The sequence below is a fragment of the Rana temporaria genome, chromosome 5 (assembly GCF_905171775.1).
Source record: "Rana temporaria chromosome 5, aRanTem1.1, whole genome shotgun sequence".
NCBI lineage: Eukaryota > Metazoa > Chordata > Amphibia > Anura > Ranidae > Rana > Rana temporaria.
The window spans coordinates 270,110,662-270,131,663 of NC_053493.1; the positions used below are offsets into that span (position 1 = coordinate 270,110,662).

Consider the following 21,002-nt stretch of genomic DNA (forward strand, 5'->3'; position numbering starts at 1 on the left):
CAGTCAAACGTGGGTTTTGAATTGCTTTTCTCACAATCCTGAGAGCTGTTCTGTCTGATATTTTTCTTGGTCTTCCAGATCTTGCTTTAACTTCCACTGTTCCTGATGACTGCCATTTCTTAATTACATTCCGAACAGAGGATATTGACATCTGAAAACGCTTTGCTATCTTCTTATAGCCTTCTGCAGCTTTGTGAGCGTCAACTATTTTCAGTTTCAGTTTTCTAGACAACTGCTTAGAAGAACCCATGGTGCTGATGGTTGGGGCAAGGTCAGATGAGTCTGGGCATTTAAAACCTTTGAGATTGACATCACCTGGTCTTCCCAGACGATGATTGAGAACAATCCATGACACTGGCAGGTCTCAGCTTTGCAAAGGGGGCAGTGCATGCTATAAATTCTGCAGGGTGCCCAAACTTTTGCAGACGCCATTTTTTTGTTTTCTGTAATTGTGAAAGTGTAAATGATGGAAACAAAATCTAACTTTTTTTGACATATTATAAGAATGTCTAATCTGTAATTTGATGCCTTTTGGAGATTTTTCCATCTTCCCTTGGCTTCGTTATGTACATTAATACAAATTTTTACCTGGGGTGCCCAAACTTTCGATCCCCACTGTAGTAGTGACCTTACATCCTGCAGGTGATGAAGGCTCAAGCTTCAAACAGGAGAGTGCACCCCATCCACCAGAAACAGAATGGCTCTTTTCAGTTAAGCAGTGATTAAGAGTAACTGCCCATCCTCCCGGGAGGAGTTTTCAGACTTCAAGGATTTACCTTCCACCTCCACATGTTTCTCCCTCTCCTTATCTTCCTCAGGTACCAACACTGCCACAATGAACAAGTCAAACAATGACTCAGTAGGAGACTCTTTCTTGTGTGTCTTGCGGTCACAATCAGAGAAGAGGAACTTTCCTCATCAGGTCTGCCAAGGAAGCCAATATTTTCTCCCTAGTTTAAAAGAGAAATGGGGAGTACCCGTAGAGATAAGGCGGGATCTGAGGGGTGGAAACAGTGGTCCAAAGGCCCAGGTACAGAATTTTGAGAGGAATTATGAATAACCTCCTCATGGATCTGTACACCTTGTGTGCTGGTCTGTCCCCATCTCATTTCCTTTCTGTCCAACATTTGCATTGAGGGTGTATGATCCTCTGTGGGATACTCACAACCTTGATTAATGCAGAGACAGTTGTTGGAGAGCAGAAGTGGGGCAGCCGTCTTGTGTCCCATGACTTAAGGCTGTTGAAACACCTGGTGAAGGCTAATGCAGAGATTGGATCACAATCCAGAGCTGTTCTGTGCTTGTTTGTTAGAGAATAATGCACTTATGATGGTGCTTGGGGAATCAGGGAGAAGGCTGAGAACCCCCTACAGAGGACAGACATAAGCAAATAGAACAGACAATTGCCCTCCAGAATATGTCACTGGGGTTACTTCACAATCTTACTAGCATGCCTGGCCACCACAAATTATTTAAAGTGGTGTATGCCAAGCCATGGCTTCTACAAACTATTCAAATGTATTTTCACCTGGAAGCAGGTTGCGACACATCACTCCCATCCTAAGGTACTCCCGCTGCCCACCCCTCTGTGCTCAAGGCAATGAGCTTGGTATCCATGGACTACACCCAGGCTGCGGGGAGCACTGAGGTGTGAGAGCGGTTGAGAGGGCCCCCACAGATGAAAGGGCAAAGCACAGGGTACTAGCTCCTTCACAGGGTAGAACCAACTAGAACCAAGCATATTCTTTAATCATCATTATCGGAAATTACAAGCCAGAAATCTGCTCTCAGTAGAGAGAGGTCATTCATCATTTCAGCACTCTAGCAAACAACTGAGGATTGCTGGGTGTGGGAAAGGTTATATTAGCTATCCTAACCACGTTGTTTGCCAGTGGCCTCACCTGGAGATGGCAAAATATAACCCATGATCAAGACTTAAATGAGCTTGTGTCATGTACTGTATAATTAAGAAATAGAATTTACTATTTAACAGGCACCATAAGGGCTCACTGGTGTACACTGTGAAGTGAACAGTGCCGATGTGTTGTAATGAGGCACAAATTGCATTGTCTATGCTTTGGGACTGCATTGGAAAAGGCTGCCCAGTGCAACCCAGCACTTTAACGGGTCCTAAAATGACAACTCATGCTTTCATCTTTGCTCAGTTATTGCTTGTGTTACTGTCCTAGCCCCATCAAAATGCTGTGATAAAAGATTAAATACACCCACTCCTGACAGAATGCAGTGTTTGGTGTCTGATCAACCTGAGGCTAACTGAGCATTACCACCCCCATCTGAGAGGCATTTGCACATAACATGTGTTATCTCAGAGCTTTGAACCACATGAGCTTTCAGCCTGTTACCCCAACGGTAGATATTCTGGCAGCCAGAAATTGAAATGGATAAGATTTTAAACTGCAGTTACTTCTGGATCTCAACTTTAGGAAAACCCCAAATAATCTAAAAAAAAAAAAAAAAAAAACATATATAATTGCTTTACAACTATTGCTTCCTTGAAAAATGCCAAATCAAAAAGCATTCACTAAATTGTGATTTTAATAGAGAAAACCTTTAAGGGTAAAAAAGCTGCAGCACTACAGCGCAGGCACCTAGTCATACTTGTACATACTCTTCCAGAATTCCAGAATGCCAACATCTTTGGGCATTACCAAAATAACATTTTAATACTTCAACGGTTGAGAGTTTGCCTGCCTCCTTCTGCAAGTTTAAAAAAAAAAAATTTGCCTATCATTACGATTAAAAGTCCAACCAGCCAAAAGGAAACTGCAGTAAGAAGCAGACAAGTATTCAAGACATAGATAGCTTTAAAATTTTACATTTTGAGTACACTGGACCCTGGAAAGGGAATGCAAATGTATTTTTGCAGAAGCATGTTCAGTAACCTATGTTCCAGAATAAAAATTCTGTATTTTATTTTTTGACAAACTCCACACATCATTAGATTACTTCTCTGACTGACCAACTAATAATATCTGAGAAAAATACTGTGTTAAACAATAAACTGCAGTTATTACCTTTTCCACTATAATAAGGTCTCCAACTTGGATATCTGAACTTTTTACTTGCACTTTACCTACAAGGAAGAAGACAAACAAAATCTGAAAAACGACTAATGAATATGCATTTGTATCTGGAAGACAAGGCAGAAACACAATTCACATATTTATATAGCATATTTTATCATGTTAATTGTTCCCTTTGGTGATGTGGCATTCTGTTTATATAAAACATCACACTGGCTCAAGTTTTGTCTTCAGTTCATTTTCCAAATTTACATTAAGTTGAAAAGGCAACGAAGAGCATTTGAAACACTTACGGGATAATCATTTAAAATTCCAGTCAGTAATGCAAATTTTATCATTGATATTAAAACAATTAAACCACCACTTTGCCTTATCCCCATTCTTAAAATGTGTTTTAACAATCAAATATGTTTGTTTCATAAAGTCTTGAATAATAGGCATTCCTCTATAGTTATCCATTTTTTTTCTTTTGAGAAGGGGGTGCTAGGATAAATGGAAAGGGGCGTTTAAAGTAAAATCCTTTAACAACGCCTTAAAAAAAAAAAAAGAGAGCCTTACTTTATAGCAATGATTAAAACTGTTGTCTTGTAATGTGCAACTAGCAATATTCTGAGCATCAAGACTCTGCAAACACATGTACTTTTTGGCCTAAATTCTGACTACTTGTACATCATATAGGTCATATGCAGAATACTGTGTGCAACCTATGTTAGTATTCATATTTTTTAGAATTCAAGAGCTCAATTGTGATCAGTTATGATACCAGCAATTTGATGGCTTAACAGTTCAGTTGAGAGCACAAACAACTGCGAACATTATTATTCGCGGCATGCCTTGAATGTTCCTCTTTTGGGAAACCCTTAAATTAATGGGTTTAGTGCTGCTTTAAATACTAAAAGAAAATACAAATGTAAAGGGTTAAAAACATTTATTAGACATGTTTATTTTATGTATTAAATGGTACCTTTATCCATCAAAGCAAAGACCAAGTCATGGCAAAGTTTTGTTAAACTTTTGCAGTGGTTGCCTGGTAAAAACAACTGTAATTTATTTTTCCAGTGGTTACATGAATGAAGAGCAGAAATCATCACTGAAAGGGATAGGTGAAACTATCAGAATACAGTCCCCATTGAGGGGTGGAGGAGCAAGGGAGATTCCCCCTTAAATCCTGTATATATGGATAGAGGAATTATTTTTATTTATTTTTCCCATTTAGTTCTCTAAATAAAAAAAATAAAAAATACGAACTGTGTACAGCCAGCCTAATATTTACACTGGCCTTGGACTGTGACGATTCAAAGCACAGAATAAGAACAGATGTAGGTAATACATCTGCAAATTTTCATATGGTCATTTGACAGGTTCCAAAGTATTTATCAAAGTATATTTAAGCCCAAGAATAAAAATGTAACACATTGTAGCCCACAAGAACTTAGATGTTGAGGCTACATTGGTTTTTCTTTTCAGGTCAAGTACATTTTCTGCAAGTACAGAAAAATATCTGTTAATTCAGACATAAACCTGGTTTCCTTGTAACATCCTGTGTGCTGAAATCTTAAACACTCTTTCAGCCTTCTCAGCTACCTTCTGTGAACTGCTGAGCACCTTTTCCTATGTAATAAAGATGAGGAGGAGAGAGGTTTTCTGTAACCTAAATCAGGAAAGCAACTTAGGGTGACAACGTTCCTCCTCCATATATACAGTATGGTGAGCAAGCATTGCCCCCTTAGGTGACAGGATTACCAGGTAGAAAAAAAATTGAAAAAAATGAAGCCACCACATCTAGGAACTGATAAGCTACAATATATATCATTTTCTTTTTAGGTTTAAAAACAATTGAAAGAAAAAATAGTCACTTGCAGCAGTTCATCATTATAATGCTTGGGGACATATCTCAGTATAAAGACTAAGTGTGGAACATTGAAATGATGATGTGGAGGCGCATGCGCGGAGGCACCCGTGATGGCTGCTTAAGCCGGGAGCTCCGCACTGACCCGGTCATCTCGCCGCCCTAGCCCGGAACGAACGGCAGCCGACGGCCCGAATTTTGGCCACACATCTGGGGGAACCTTAGGACTGCTTGTACATGTACAGCAGCGCGGTCCGGCGGGACCCGAGGACCCGTAATTCGCCGGTGGAGTTACCGAGCGAATCCAAGATGGCGACCGCGCCTCAGGTAACAGAAGCCAGCGCTGGGGGGAGACAGGAGGACAGACAAACTCTGTCCCAGAAACCCATCTCCTATGCAGACATGACTGCCCATGGCGCTCCTGCTCTCATGTCTCTCTCACCAGTGGCCATAGTTCCTGATATGGAGAACCCCTCACAGCAGCACTCAGCCTCTCATATCTCCCCCATGGGAGCTGCATTATCCCCCTCAGGCGCCATTTTCTCCTCAGGCATACCTGAGCCCATTATGCCTCAAAATGCAGGAGAACTTTTCCTCAAACTCTCTGAATTGCTGGAGAAAGGCCTGGCCAACACTGCCAACAAAATAACTAATGACATTAGAAATGACTTTCAAAACCTCGGCTCTAGAATGGAGGTGATAGAACAAAAATTGGATATCACTGTTTCTAGGGCTAATCAGAACACTGACCACATACATGCTTTGCAAGAACAGCTTGACACTGCTTTGAACAGAATTGACGACCTCGAAAATCGTTCAAGGAGAGAGAATTTTAGGGTCAGGGGGATCCCAGAATCCATTCTGGACGTTTCTACAGCAGTGCAGGACCTCATAAAGCACCTGCTACCGTCAATAAATGCTCATAAATTAGAATTGGACAGGGCACACAGGTCCCTTGGCCCTCTCAGAAAAGACGGTTCACCTAGAGACATTGTGGTAAAGCCACATTACTACACAGTAAAAGAGGAAGTAATGAAAGCCTCACGTCAACATCCCTCCATCCTGTTCCAAGGAGTCAATGTACAAATCTTTGCGGACATATCCCCTCTAACCATCCAAAGGCGTAGGGCCTTGAAGCCTTTACTTTCTATTCTAATGCAGAAAGAAATTCGATACTGGTGGGCCTTCCCATTTGCCCTGAAATTCTCACATAAGGGAAAAACTTATTCCTTCACATCCCTTCCTGAGGGGGAAAAACTTCTACTCTCCCTGAAGCTTATCACGCTGGATCCAGCGATGGACACCTCCACCCCACAGGCAGGATCGTCCAAACGGCCTACTCCTACCAGCCCTATTTCACCGCCATGGAAATTCAACAAAAGTAGACGTATCAAGGACTCAGTCACAACCTGACTTTTTTTTTTTTTTTTCTGTGTCATCAGATATGTTTTCCTTTTAGGGTTCCTGGAATGCCCATGATGGGGCATGTTTTACCCGGGATTTTCCAACAACTTTGGGAGATCCCTGGTCCACTTGGTTCCCAACCGTTTCAACCACCTTAGGTTGTCTTTTTCTCCTTCACAGGATTAATTTTTGCAAAACTTAGCATATATTTTGTATATTACTGGTGCCGCCGGTTTTGGTCCGGGCCCCTTCTCAGTTTGGCGGGAGGGACCGGGATCAAGGCTCTTTTGGTATTTTATTGATGACATCCAAACTGATTTTTGAACCACTCGGGTTTCTATATATATATAGCCACTGACTCAAGGTCATTAAACCTGGACTTAAACTTAGTAATGTCCTGATTATCTTATATAGCATACTGATAGGTCCTAATTGGATCCCTTCCTCTTTGATCTACGGGCTTCGGCTGCCCTTGTTCTATATGTTCTAAACTGTTATAGTTTTTGGTATTATATATTAATAATAACTTTATGTGCCTTATTCCTTTTAGGGATGGCTATGACCGGGGCAGATGCCTTGTGCCCCCGTCCAACCCTCGACTGTGGATTCTCCGCTGTCGGGAGTTGGTCTGGTAACCCTTGACTTGGGTTACGTGTATGTTTTGTTTGGCGGGAGGGGGTTGGGACTTTTTCCACCCCACTCTTGCCGGTTTCATTTAATATGCTTTGTCATATGTTCCTTCTTTTTTTTCTTCTCCTGCTTTTCTTTTTTTTTTCTTGAGGTTGCCAAGCTGCGGACACAATTCCTTACTAGCTCTTCTCCGGGTCCAGGCCCTTTATATGCCGTTTGCTCTCGGATCCCACGCCTCCTATCCCCTGGGGTAAGTGCACATAGCTACCATACGCTCTTGTTATTTTTTGATTATGTCACGTAATTCCACTTCACCTCCACTTCTTAGAGTAGTATCCCACAACGTCCAAGGTCTAAATTCCCCTGTCAAGAGGAAGAAAGTGTTCCAATCCTATCGCTCCCAAAAACTAGAAGTACTTCTTTTACAAGAAACCCATTTCCCTACAAGTTATTCCCCTTCATTCATCCATACTCACTATCCTCAATTCTTCCTGGCAAATGCAGAGGACAAGACAAGAGGGGTTGCAGTGCTCTTCGCTAAATCTTGTAAATTTACATCATTATTAGTACACAGGGACCCTGAAGGGAGATTTATCCTAGTGAAAGGGTGGATAGATGAGCAACTTTTTTCTTTTGTCTCTTATTACGCTCCTAATAGAGGGCAACTCAAATTTTTTCAGTCAATGTTCAATGCCTTAGAAACACTCTTGGAAGGGATAGTCATATTGGGGGGAGATTCCAATGTGGCGTTCGACCAGAGTCTTGACAAGTCCAGACCTCTGTCTTCACAATTGACCCGTCCTACTAGGACAAGTTCGCAAATAGCTAAGCTCATTTTTCAGCGAAATCTAGTGGATGTTTGGAGGGAATTTAATCCCTCTAAAAGGGATTATACCCATTTCTCCAACCCTCACCGCTCATACTCGAGAATAGACCACATCCTTGTTTCCTCGAGACATGTCCCTCTGATCACTAAAGCACGCATAAAAGAGACAGCTCTTTCTGATCACTCAATGGTGATTTGCTCCCTTCAAAGCAGGTCAGGCGACTTTCATCATTTTCACTGGAAGCTTAATGAAACCCTCCTTAAAGACCCATTAGTTGTCTTGGAAATTGAGAAAGCACTTCAGGAATATTTTAACTTAAATGATGTAGAAGGGATCTCAGCTGAGACTCTATGGGCTGCGCATAAGGCTACGATCCGTGGTAAGCTCATACAACTTGCGGCTAAAATAAAAAAGGACAAAGCTTTGGAAATTGAAAAATTGGATAGGGAATTTACAGATTTATGCAAACGGCACAAGAAAGATCAAGCTACGATCCAGATTTCCCAACTGGACGCTGCTAGACTAGCCCTTAACTTAGCGCTTACTGTAAGGGCTGAGAGGTCCCTTGGGTGGAGCGGAGCGAAATTTTACCAACATAAGGATCGAATGGGTACTATGCTAGCCACCAAACTTTCACCGACTTACCGCACATTCTCTCTCCCAAAAATCAAAACTCGCGAGGGGGTTACTACCCGTAACCCCGAAATTATTCTCAAAACTTTCCAAGAATTTTATTCTGAACTTTACCAAGCCGGTGACTCAGCTGGGATTCCGGAGATTCAATCCTACATTGACAAACTGCCTATCCCTAACCTTCACATTGATCATGTGAAGCTTATGGAGGCTCCCATATCTGTGAAGGAAACCTTGGATGTGATTAAAAATTTGAAGGGAGGTTCAGCTCCTGGGCCAGATGGCTTTTCGGCCCCTTATTATAAAAACTTCGCAGATACTCTAGCCCCTCACCTTACAAAATTTTTCAATTCTAAAAGAACGGGGGAGGACCTCCATCCTCAGCTGAACGAGGCATTCATATCTGTTATCCCCAAACCTGATAAGGACCCGGAACAGGTGGAAAATTACAGACCCATCTCATTGATCAATAACGACGTGAAAATTCTCACAAAAATATTAGCTAACAGAATAAATTCATTTATCACCCATTATATACATAAAGATCAGGTAGGCTTCATACCGGGGAGACAGGGTCCGGACCAGATCAGGCGGGCGATAGATGTGGTTTCGTTACTACAGTCGGGATGGGATGGAGGTCCTTCCCAGGAGGGACTGCTTCTGTCGTTGGACCTCCAGAAGGCCTTCGATTCTATATCTTGGCCTTATCTATTTGAGATCCTGAAACGGTGGGGGTTTGGAGAGAATTTCCTGGGAACGCTGCGCTCCTTATACTCAGGACCGCAGGCGAAGGTCAAATTGCAGGGATATTTCTCAGATCCTATATTGATCAAAAGAGGGACCAGACAGGGATGTCCCTTGTCTCCTATCATTTTTGCTGTGGCAATAGAAACATTAGCTATTGCCATCAGGTCCAATCAGGATATTACTGGAGTTTCTTGTGGACAGCAAACCCACAAATGCGCTTTGTTTGCGGACGACTGTCTCCTATTTGTCACCTCCCCGGGAACCTCCTTGAATGCTATCTGTAAAGTGCTTGACTCATTTGGACATGTCTCGGGATTAAGGGTCAATATGAAAAAATCAATGGCATTGAACATAAATATACAACCTATAATGGTAGAGCGACTGAAGACTTTGTTTAGATTCCAGTGGGCGGACTCCTCTATCCGTTACCTGGGGATAAACCTGACTAATAAATTTGAAAACCTTTATCAGGCCAACTTCCCTCCTATGTTCCGCAAACTCGAAACTGATCTACAAACGTGGGCCACCCACAAAATATCCTGGCTAGGAAGGATCAATTCGGTCAAAATGACTCTCCTACCTAGACTGCTATATTTATTTAGATCTCTCCCCATTGCAATTAGGAAAGACCAACTTAAAAAATTCCAGGGCAAAGTGTTGAAGTTTATTTGGGATGGTAGAGGATATAGGTTGCCCCAAAATGTTTTATATGGACCCGTAACTAAAGGAGGTCTGGGTTTACCACTTCTTTTTCGTTACTATCAGGCAGCTAGATTGACCCAACTGTCATCCATCTACTCCAGCCGAGAGAAACCAGATTGGATTGAGATGGAGGGTCAGGCAGTTCCTAATAATCCCCTGGATGACCTGCTCTGGTGCTCCCAAAAACTAAGACCGGCCATAATGGCCCCAACACTCTCTCAGGCATTCAGGTTTTGGGATGACTTGCGGAAATCTCCTGCGATAATCTCCGATATGCGACCTCTAGCTAATCTGTTCCAGATTCCCCACTTTAATCCAAATAGAGACCCTACGATTTTTCGATGGTGGTTGGACAAGGGACTTTATAGGATTGGACACTTTCTCTCCCCAGTGGGCCTGATCTCATTGGCACACTGTGTGGGACCCTTGGGTATGCCGGACTCTGAAAGGGATAGATATTCCCTGATTTCCCATTTTATTACATCACTTTGGAAAAATAAACCAAATCCCCCTGAGTTCACCCGTTACGAAAAATGGTGCATTAGCACTACTGAACAGAGAGGTGGCATTTCTATTATTTATAACTCACTATCGGATCCTACTTCCAAATTTTCTTACATGGAGGCGTGGGAGAAAGATCTACGGATGTCCTGGACTCTGGAGAAGTGGCATGAGGTAGGATTGAGATCCTCCAAAGGTCTTATTAATATCTCTTTGATTGAAGCTAACCTTAAAGTATTAATGAGGTGGTACTTGGTCCCTTCCAGACTAGCAGCTATATTTCCAACCACATCTCCATTGTGTTTCCGGAATTGCCAAGCCCAGGGTTCCATGTTACACATTTGGTGGGAATGCCCAAAAATAAGGGGATTTTGGAACAAAATGTTTTCTCTCATCAGAAAGGTAACCGGTGTACCGGTTGAAAAATCTCCCCAAATAGCATTACTGGGGGTCGGTGTACCCCAAGCATCTAAATATACTCAAAGACTAATAGCCTTCATGCTCACAGGTGCCAAAATTACGCTGGCGGGTGCCTGGAAACAACCTACTGTCTCTGTTCAGGTGGCCAAGAGGAAGATCTCTTGGATCATGCACCAGGAGAAGATGGTAGGCTCAATACTCAATTCTTCCAAAACCTTTGAAGCGGTGTGGGAACCCTGGGCTAGACATTTAGGTTTACCTACGATATAAAGATGAGAGAGGGTGGAGTTCCGCCTGCTTGTTCTTGTCCTTGGCTCTCTGCTCTGGTTGTGTCCAGGGATTGTGGCCCGGTCAGTGTAGTCCGTAGCTGGCAACCTCAACCTATACTCTTTCTTTCTTTTTCTTTCTAGGTCTCTCTGACCTTTTACCTTCTTTCTTTCTTCTTTCCTTCTTTCAGTTACATCTTCATATAGATTTGAAGATAAAGTAGTCAGTTTAACTTTAATGATTACACTAGAGTATTTATAGTCTTTTTTATTTTTATTTTTTTATTTTTCCCTTCTTTGCTGTAAAGTACCACTGAAGATTACTGCCAATTTACTATGTTTTCTTCTGGTCTCTCCAGCCCTCACTGAAAATGTGTTTGTGAGATAGGATATTCCATACTCTGGGATTTGCCCACGACTCCGGATACCTCAGTTATTCTGGGACTGGGGGTTTGTTTTCACTTTTATTTAGCACATCCAATGAGTTTAATGTATTCACTGATTCTTAGGCACAGTGTGAACCCATTGAGGGTGCCGGGAATACAGTCAGTATTAGGTGCTATTCTCCCTTTTCTATTTTTTTTCTCTTTTTAATATTAATTTATTTCCTTATTTATTTGTTTTTGCCCGTTTTTCCTTTCTCTTCCCCTTGAACATTACAGGTTCGGGGGTGGGGAAGGGTAGGGGGGGAAAAAAGAAAGAAAATTATCTGGTTCTTCACATAGTTTTGTCTTTGCTATAAAATGATTTGAAGATTCTACCTCTGTACTGTATGTATATCATTCGGCCCCAGGCTGTTCTGGTGGCGCTTGCAATGTACTGTACTGCTTTTCAATAAATCTCTTTAAAACGGAAAAAAAAAAAAAAAAAAAAAAAAAAAAAAGAAATGATGATGTGGAGACTTTTTCTGTTGAAGCATGAGGATCCATGAGCATGTGCTGCAAACAGCAGTCCTGCACCAGTGGCGATTGCGACAGGGTTCCTATGCAGTAGCAAGATTTGTTTTGTTTAACTTGCAATGCTGGTCGTATTCCCGGACGTATTAAAATGTTAAATATATTTTATAATTATAGTCTCACATTAACAAGCCAATAAAATAAATCACTTTAAAAAAATCACCTAGCTACTATTTTCTACTTACATAATAAAAAATGTAAATAATAATAATTTCACTATTACACACTTCATGATCCCTATTACCAAATGTAGAATATCTTTTTCATTAAAAGAAAAATACAAATTCAATTTTTATTTTAATAGCATAGTTTAAAGCAAAAGAACAGGAAGAGAAAGACAAGGAAGATCCCGATGGCTGCACTCCAACAATCCACTGTATTTGGTATAAACCTTTAAAACCGAATGACAGACAGAACAGGTAGAGTGGGGGATAAGCAGGTAGAAAAAGATACAATAAAAAGAGAAAAAAACAGAAAAGAGAAAAAGGAGAAATACAATATAAAATAAAGAAACACAATGAACTTTACACATAAAAAAAATCTGTTCAAAGCAATAGTAGACAACTTCTAAGATTTTTTAAATAAAATAAAAAAAAATATTATATATATATAAGCTGTCTCAACCATACTTAGAAAGCAAAATAGCCTAACTGACATTTTTGAAGGAGAAATTTAAATATAAATGTGTTTCTTTATTCTAGTCATATGAACCAGGGACATATGGATTATCTTAAAGGAATATTATACAATACATACATTTTTTCACAGTATGCCGTAGTATGTTTAACGAATATATTCAAATTAATACAGAATGGGCAATTTCTTTATAATATTAAACCAATTAGAAATTCAGGAAAGCAGCTTCAATTGGGTAAAACCAAAGATGTAAATAATGCAGAGTTACTTTAACTGGGTGAGAGCAGTGCTGCAAAACAATCCAATAGATATAGTTGGCTGTGCAAAGATTTTAGTGAACTATATTTTTTTTTCTTTGAAAACATCTCAAAAGAAAAGCATTCTTCACCAGCTGTGTAATTACCAATAAAAAAGTTCAAAGCTGTCAGTGGTAGCTGCACATCCAGACTTTATAGTCCACCAAGATGTAGGCCTTTAGCCTACAGCAATATGCAGAATTCAAGCACTGAAATAAGCGTCAATAGTAATTCATTACAGTCACTGGATAAAAAAGCACTGCAGTTTGCAGCAGTGTGGCATGAAAAACGAATAAATATTTCTTATGTGCTAGGAAAAATTACACCCAAACACTAGATATTGAAAAACAAGTCTTGAGATTTATATGTTACTCAATATTAGGCAAAAAATATATATAGAAGTGAGTAATAACAGCCCCACAACAATGCCTAATAATCTTGCTTAAAGGAGTTGTAAAGAAAAATTACCGTTATACTTACCTGACCCCTCGAAAGTCCTGCACGGTCCCAATATCCTCTTCGCCGCTCAGCCTGGCCGCTGATTGGCTAGAGCGGATGGATTGAGAGCAGCGCAGCCATTGGCTGGCGCTGCTGTCAATCACATCCAGTGACGGGGCGGTGCCGAGTGATAGAGCGAGCGGCTATGGCCGTTCGCTGTATCACGGGAGTGCGCCCGCAATTACTGACCACCATGCGAGCTCTCGCATGACTGTGGTTAGTAATTGCGGGGAGGACCAGAGACAACCGCCGAGGGACCCAGAAGACGAGGATCGGGGCCACTCTGTGCAAAACAAACTGCACCGTGGAGGCAAGTATCACATGTTTGTTATTTTAAATGAACATTTTTTTTCCTTTAGTGACACTTTAAGTGAAATAAAATAACATCCCAAAATTATAAGCTTGGGGTTCTGTGAAATAATTCGAAGTAATAAACATGGCTACTTTTAGACCCCTTTCAGACTGGAGGCGTTTTTCAGGCGCTTTAGCGCTAAAAATAGAGCCTGTAAAGCGCCTGAAAAAAGCCTCAGCTGCAATCTCAGTGTGAAAGCCAGAGTGCTTTCACACTGGGGTGCTGCGCTGGCAGGGCGTCCAAAAAATTGCTGCAAGCAGCTTCTTTGTAGCGCCGAAAAAACAATGGCAAGGCGCCGCTAAAAATATTGGCGTTTTACCGCCGACGCCCGGGCACTTGCAGTGTGAAAGCATTCTAACAGCAACTCCCAAAACTTTAAGATGATCTTCAGCTTTAGTTTCAATTTAAATAGATAGTTTGGGCCAAACTGGCCCAAACGAACCATTTCTGTCGCCAACATGAGCGACCACTGGGTGTGCAATATAAACTGTATGTAGGTGAGGCTACATACAGTATACAGCACTATGTTCCTGGTGCAAGAGGAGACCTTCTGTCTCACACTTGGAACTAGCGTTGGTCTGAGCGCCGCTCAGCCATTCATATAAAGCAAAGCTTAATATTCTACCAATGAATAAAACGTTTCCTCTGAGTGGCAAAGTAGGAGATTGTGACATCAGCCCACTTCTCTGACTCAACCAATACAAAGGCTGTTGTCTGCAGCGGTGGTCTCTCCTCCTGTGTGTACCTCAATGCGTTGTTTCCCACCGATCCTCAGCTCCCGTGGGCTGCTGTTACCCAGCACCAAGACCTACCTAGTTGTAAAATCTTTTACTGGGCCCTTTATCCATCACCTTTCAGGCCTTGGTTCTGCAGTTGCTGACAGATCCCACCTGTGATTTTACTGCCTATGTAAATATCATACGCTGACAATATTGGAAATAGTTTTTCGCTAATTATTATGAATCAATGATTATTATGACATGGCTCTCCCACAGATCTGTACTTATACCAATGTGAGCTGTCTCCTGATTAAGCAGGTTTTGTCCTGTGAAAGGCATAGTGAATACAGCTTCAGCATTGCCACAGTATGTCATTTTTCAGACAGGCAATTTGGATGTAATCTGGTGAATGATTCACCATCTGGTATATAATTCAACATTTTATAAGTAAAGATGTTTGTTACCTTTTTATATACGTTTTGTCAAATTCTAACAAAAATGTTGTATTTTTATAAACCTTGTTGCACTTTTGTATGAGCATTACTCTCGTTAAAGCCCCACGGCCCACTTGTTTTTTGTTTTTATAGTGAATGCAGTGTCCTGGGTTTACCAACAGTTTAACTGGCAATTTGCTTTGAATGTTCTAGCCATACAGGTTTATAAGAATAGATCTAAAACAAAAAGGTGTCCTAGGTTTCAGGGAATGAGTTATAGATATATATTTTTTACTCATACTTGCATTTTCTTTATATATGATTGCACTTTACCAACAAGCTTGCTATTTATTTAATAAAGGCCTTGTTAAGGATCCAAACACATTTTTACATGCATTCACACCTACTGCGGTTTATTGTGCTCAAGAAGTGCTGCATGGAGGGGAGAAAATAACAGCATTTCATTATATGAGCAATATATCGCAGATGCAAATCGTCTTTTATGCCTGTAATGCCTCGTACACTTGACCGATTTTCCCACCGGGAAAACTGCCATGAAAGCTTTTGGCCGGGAAAACCGGCCGTGTGTATGCTCCATCGCAGTTTTCCCGCCAGCTCTCTTTTTTCCCACCGGGATTCCTGGCGGTCTTTTTCCCGGCATTTTTCCTATGTGGAAAAACTGCAATGGCACATACACACGGCCAGGATTCCCAACCAAAGCTCCATCACAGTTTTAATGTCGGGAAAACCTCTTGTGTGTAGGGGGAAAAACTTACCTAGCAGGTTCTCGGTTTTTCCTTTGGGATTCCCCACGTTTAACCGCGGGGAATCCTGTACATGTGTACTAGGCTTCAGACTTCGGCTCGGCTGCGCAAACCAATATATCTGTACGTCGGTATGTGGTACTGTAGGACTGTCGCTGCGCTGCATTTTTATAACGCTGTTCACTGTATTGGTGTCACTAGTCACCAAAAAGTGTCACTTAGGGTCAGATTTGTCTGCCACAATCCTGCTACAAATCGCTGATCCCCGCCATTACTAGTAAAAACAAAAACAAAAGAAAGTCCCTAAATCTTTCCCCTATTTTGTAGACTCTATAACTTTTGTGCAAACCAATCAATATATGCTTAAAGCGGAAGTAAACCCATCGATGTAACACTTAGAAAAACTGTTAACATTCCCGGCATGCCGGGAATGCTAACTGCACATTGGTTGTGCTCTCAACCAAACTGTCAAACCATCCAATGGCTGGTGTCATAACGGATCACATGTGCAGCTTCATGGCAGTTGAAGATTGAACAAAGGCCAAGATGGCAGCTTCCTTGGCTGAAAAAGATAGGAGGGTTTACTACCACTTTAATGCTATTTTTTTACCAAACATATGTAGCAGAACTAAACTGGTGAATACATTTTTTTTTTTGGGGGGGGGGGATATGCATTATAGCAGAAAGCAAAAAATATATTTTTTTCGAAATTGTTGCTTTTTTTTTGGTTTATAGCACAACAAATTAAATCCGCAGAGGTGATCAAATACCACCAAAAGAAAGCTCCATTTGTGGGGAAAAAAAGGACATACATTTTGTTTTTGGTACAACATGGTACAATACGACAAAAAAATGGCCTGGTCATTAAGGGGGTAAATCCTTCTGGGGCTGAAGTAGTTAAAGCATGTTATATGACACAGTGCTTGTGCTGTGTCATTTGGCCCCTTGTAACACCTAAAAAACCTGTCTGATCCTGCCAGTTTCGACCCTCCCCTATGTAAAGTGACCACGGTGTATCAAGGCTGCTGAGTCCCGACACAATGGTCAGTTTACGGTCCTCCGTCATCCGCAGCCCTGCTATCTGTCTCCTACTCCCCCCTCCCTGCCTGTCAGCTTATGACAGTGCCACCCCCCCCCCTCCTGCTGCTTGCATAACACTAACCTATACACACCATCCGCACTGCCTCCTATTGCAGTGTCCTCCTCTGTGTGTGATTTATAAAAATAAATGCTGCAAATACCCAATTACAGTGCCGAGATCGCGATCACATGACTGACCGGCTCTCTCCTCCTCCCCTCCCGACTGACGTCAGCGAGGGAATCTCGGCCCCTCAGGCTGCATCTGTGAGAGGAGGAATGGAGAAAGTCGGCCGGTCATGTGATCACGATCTCTGCTCTGAAATAAGGTATTTGTAGCCTTTATTTTTATTAATATACACAGAGAGGGGCACTACAATAGGAGGCAGTGCTGATGGTGCATACAGGTTAGAATGGCTTAACAACCACTTTAACTGTGTTTTTCTGTACTCTTAGGCCCAGATTCACAAAGACTTACGACGGCGTATCTCCAGATACGCCGTCGTAAGTCCGAATGAGCACCGTCGTATGTATGGGCCTGATTCATAGAATCAGTTACGCATACATTCTGCCAAGATACGAGCGGCGTAAGTCTCCTATGCCGTCGTATCTTGGGTGCATATTTACGCTGGCCGCTAGCTGGCGCTTACGTTGAGTTCCGCGTCGATAATGCAAATTAACTAGATACGCCGATTCACGAACGTACGTGCGCCCGTCGCATTTAGTTACGCCGTTTACGTAAGACATACGCCGGCGTAAAGATAAAGCAGGTCTCTAGGTGGCGCAGCCCATGCAAAGTATGGAGGTCGGAACAAGCGTATCTTTTTATGTTGTTTGTGCAAGTTGTACGCGAATAGGGCTGTGCGTAAGTTACGTTCACATCATAGGCAGTGTTCGACGTATCTTAAGCATTCTATCCGACGCATGCGCACTGGGATACGTCCACGGACGGCGCATGCGCGGTTCGTTCAAAACGTCAATCACGTCGGGTTACGATTCATACGCCCTACATGAATCTAGGCCATAGTGTGCAAAGAAGGTGTACCTGGACTGTTACGCTACTACCCTGCCTCTTTCAAATATATCACCAAAGCCCCCGAACCAGTAAGAGATTACATTTTCTATTTCTAGTATCTAAACTTTGGATAGCTCACTCTTGGAACATACTAAAACTTGTATAAAGAGTTGACTCTTTGTACGTGGGAAAAACACTCATGGTTTCACACTGGCCCTTTACTTTCAATGTAAGCATAACATATGCAAATTAAATTAATGCTATTTTGCATTCAGAGTAATCAAGTTTACATACCTTTTTCCATTAAGAAAAGAAGCGATTGCTTTTGAAAATGATGTTACTAAATTGACCAATGTTTCATAAGACAATCACTTTTATATAGTTAGATTAAATTACTCGACAAACAATGTCTCAATTGTGATTTGCAAATTGTTCACAATTTCTTGGTAACTGATAAGATATAAGTGCTGTACTTTGTTGGAACTAAATGCTCCCAACAGTGAAACTAATCTAAACACTTAAGAAAAACAGATCATTTGAGAACACTTTGAGTGTATGGACTCATATATGGTCTATGATATGTTCTGTGTTTTCTGCAGATTAAACTATGCATAGATGCAAACAATGCCTGCTTCAGTGTAAAGTTGTCTTATTTATTTTTTGTTACAGCTATGTTGGAAAACTCTTTGTTTTATAATTGTTCTGTGCACAGTTCTAAGTACAAAACTCAATTAGGAATAAAGGCTTCTAGCACAGTAGGTTTTGTAGAAGATATTTAGTGAATGCAGTGGAAACGGTTTTCTTTTTTTCCATCTGAAGGTGACTTTCTCTCTTTCTTTTCCAAGTTATCTTTTAACCCGTTGATGCCAACATCACAAAGGTGGGGCTTTTTTGGAGACTCTGCATATATGTGCACTGAATTTGAGCTGGAAGCGTACACCCAGACAGATGAGTGATCAATGCCAGCTTTGGGTCTTGTACCACAACCGAGAGCTGAAAGAACCGGCTTCTGATCACGATTACTGTAAAAGCATGCGATTGGATTTACTCTTTCTCCTTCTGAATGATATATCAAAACTTGATCTAGGTTATTGTCAATGTCAGGGTCAAAGTAAGGGACAAATGGTCAGGGTCAGTATATTTGTGTACAATTAAAAAAATACAACTTTTTTATTTAGTGCTAGTTTGTTTTAGGTAAGATAAAAAATACACACTATTGTTCTTTGTCCCTACTATGGGTTGTTATCAAATATACAGACATACAGTGCCTTTAAAGAGTATACATACCAAAAACGTGAAAGACCAACACAAAATGGCACATATTGCGAAGGAAAATTATAAATGGTTTTCAATTTTTTTTACAAATAAATATGTAAAAAGTGTGGCGTGCATTTGTATTCAGCCCCCTTTACTCCGAGACCACTAAATAAAATCTAGTGGAACCAATTGCCTTCAGAAGTCACCTAATTAGTAAATAGAGCCCACCTGTGTGCAATTTAATTCCAGTATAAATACAGCTGTTCTGTGATGCCCTCAGAGGTTTGTTAGAGAACCTTAGTGAACAAACAGTATCATGAAGGCCAAAGAACATACCAGACAGGTCAGAGATAAAGTTGTGGAGAAGTTCAAAGCAGGGTTAGGTTATAGAAAAAATATTCCAAGCTTTGAACATCTCACGGAGCAGCACTGTTCAATCCACCAATCGGAAAATGGAAAGACGATGGCACAACTGCAAACCTACCAAGACATGGCCATCCAACTAAACTGATAGGCAAGGAGAGCATTAATCAAAGAAGCAGCCAAGAGGCCCATGGTAACTCAGAAGGAGCTGCAGAGATCCACAGCTCAGGTTGTAGAATCTGTCCACAGGACAACTAATAGTCGTGTACCCCACAAACCTGGCCTTAATGGAAGAGTGGCAAGAAGAAAGCCATCATTGAATGAAAGATATAAGAATTCTGGTTAGCAGTTTGCGAGAAGCCATGTGGGGGGCACAGCAAACATGTGGAAAGAAGGTGCTCTGGTCAGATGTAACTAAAAGCAAAACACTATATGTGGCAGAAAACTAACACTGCACATCACCCTGAACACACCATTACCACCATAAAACATGGTGGTGGCAGCATCATGTTGTGGGGATGCTTTTCTTCAGCAGGGACAGGGAAGCTGGTCAGAGTTAATGGAAAGATAGATGGAGCCAAATACAGGGAAATCCTGGAAGAAAACTTGTTAGAGTCTGCAATAGACTTGAGACTGGGGTCAAGGTTCACCTTCCAACAGGTCAACGACCCTAAACATACATACAGCCAGAGCTACAATGGAATGGTTTATATCAAAGCATATTCATGTGTTAGAATGGCTCAGTCAAAGTCAAGACCTAAATCCAATTGAGAATCTGTGGCAAGACTCTCCATCCAATCTGACAGAGCTTGAGCTATTTTGCAAAGAAGAATGGGCAAAAATGTCACTCTCTAGATGTGCAAAGGTGGTAGAGACCAAAAATACTTTCAGCTGTAATTGCAGAGAAAGGTGGTTCTACATAGTATTGACTGAATACAAATGCACGACACACTTTTCACATAACGTATTTATTTATTAAAAAAAAAAATGAAAACCATTTATCATTTTCCTTCCACTTTACAATTATGTGACACTTTGTGTTGGTCTATCACATAAGATTCCAATAAAATACATTTAAGATTTGATTGGACCATGACAAAATGTGGAAAATTTCAAGGGTTATGAAAAATTTTCCAAAGCACTGTACGGTGTTACTGGGAATGCCAGAAGTAGAATAATACATTTTTTGAATATTTGGGGGTAAGATGCTGGTTTTAAAAATTATATTTTTTTACTATTTAAGCCAGTTATTTATTGATACAAAATAAACAAAAGCCAGGAGATAGCCATTACAATTCTACAACCAAAAAAAGGCCCAATTAATGCTTAAAAAAAGCCCAGCTACAATATGCCTGACAACATCCCGACATGCCTAACCAGGCTTTTTTGTGGCATTTGTGCAGTAAAGGCTTCTTTCTGGCAACTTGACCATGCAGCTCATTTTAGTTCAAGTATCGTTATATTGTGCTCCGTGAAACAACCACACACCGTCTTTTTCCAGAGCAGGCTGTATTTCACCTGAGGTTACCTGCAGGTTTTGTTTGGTATCGTGAACAATTTTTATGGCAGTTGTGCCTGCAATCTCTCTTGGTCTACCTGACCTTGGCTTGGT

At 41.2% G+C, this 21,002-nt stretch overlaps 1 protein-coding gene across 2 annotated transcripts in view; it reads right to left on the reverse strand.

Annotated features, from left to right (window-relative positions):
- The window catches only part of ATP9B (ATPase phospholipid transporting 9B (putative)), a 448,810-nt gene that overhangs the window by 350,617 nt on the left and 77,191 nt on the right, over nucleotides 1-21,002 (reverse strand). For both annotated transcript variants that reach the window (XM_040353855.1, XM_040353854.1), the window contains exon 6: nucleotides 3,036-3,094. In XM_040353855.1, the coding sequence (XP_040209789.1) occupies nucleotides 3,036-3,094 (59 nt within the window). The remainder of the gene's footprint in view (nucleotides 1-3,035; nucleotides 3,095-21,002) is intronic.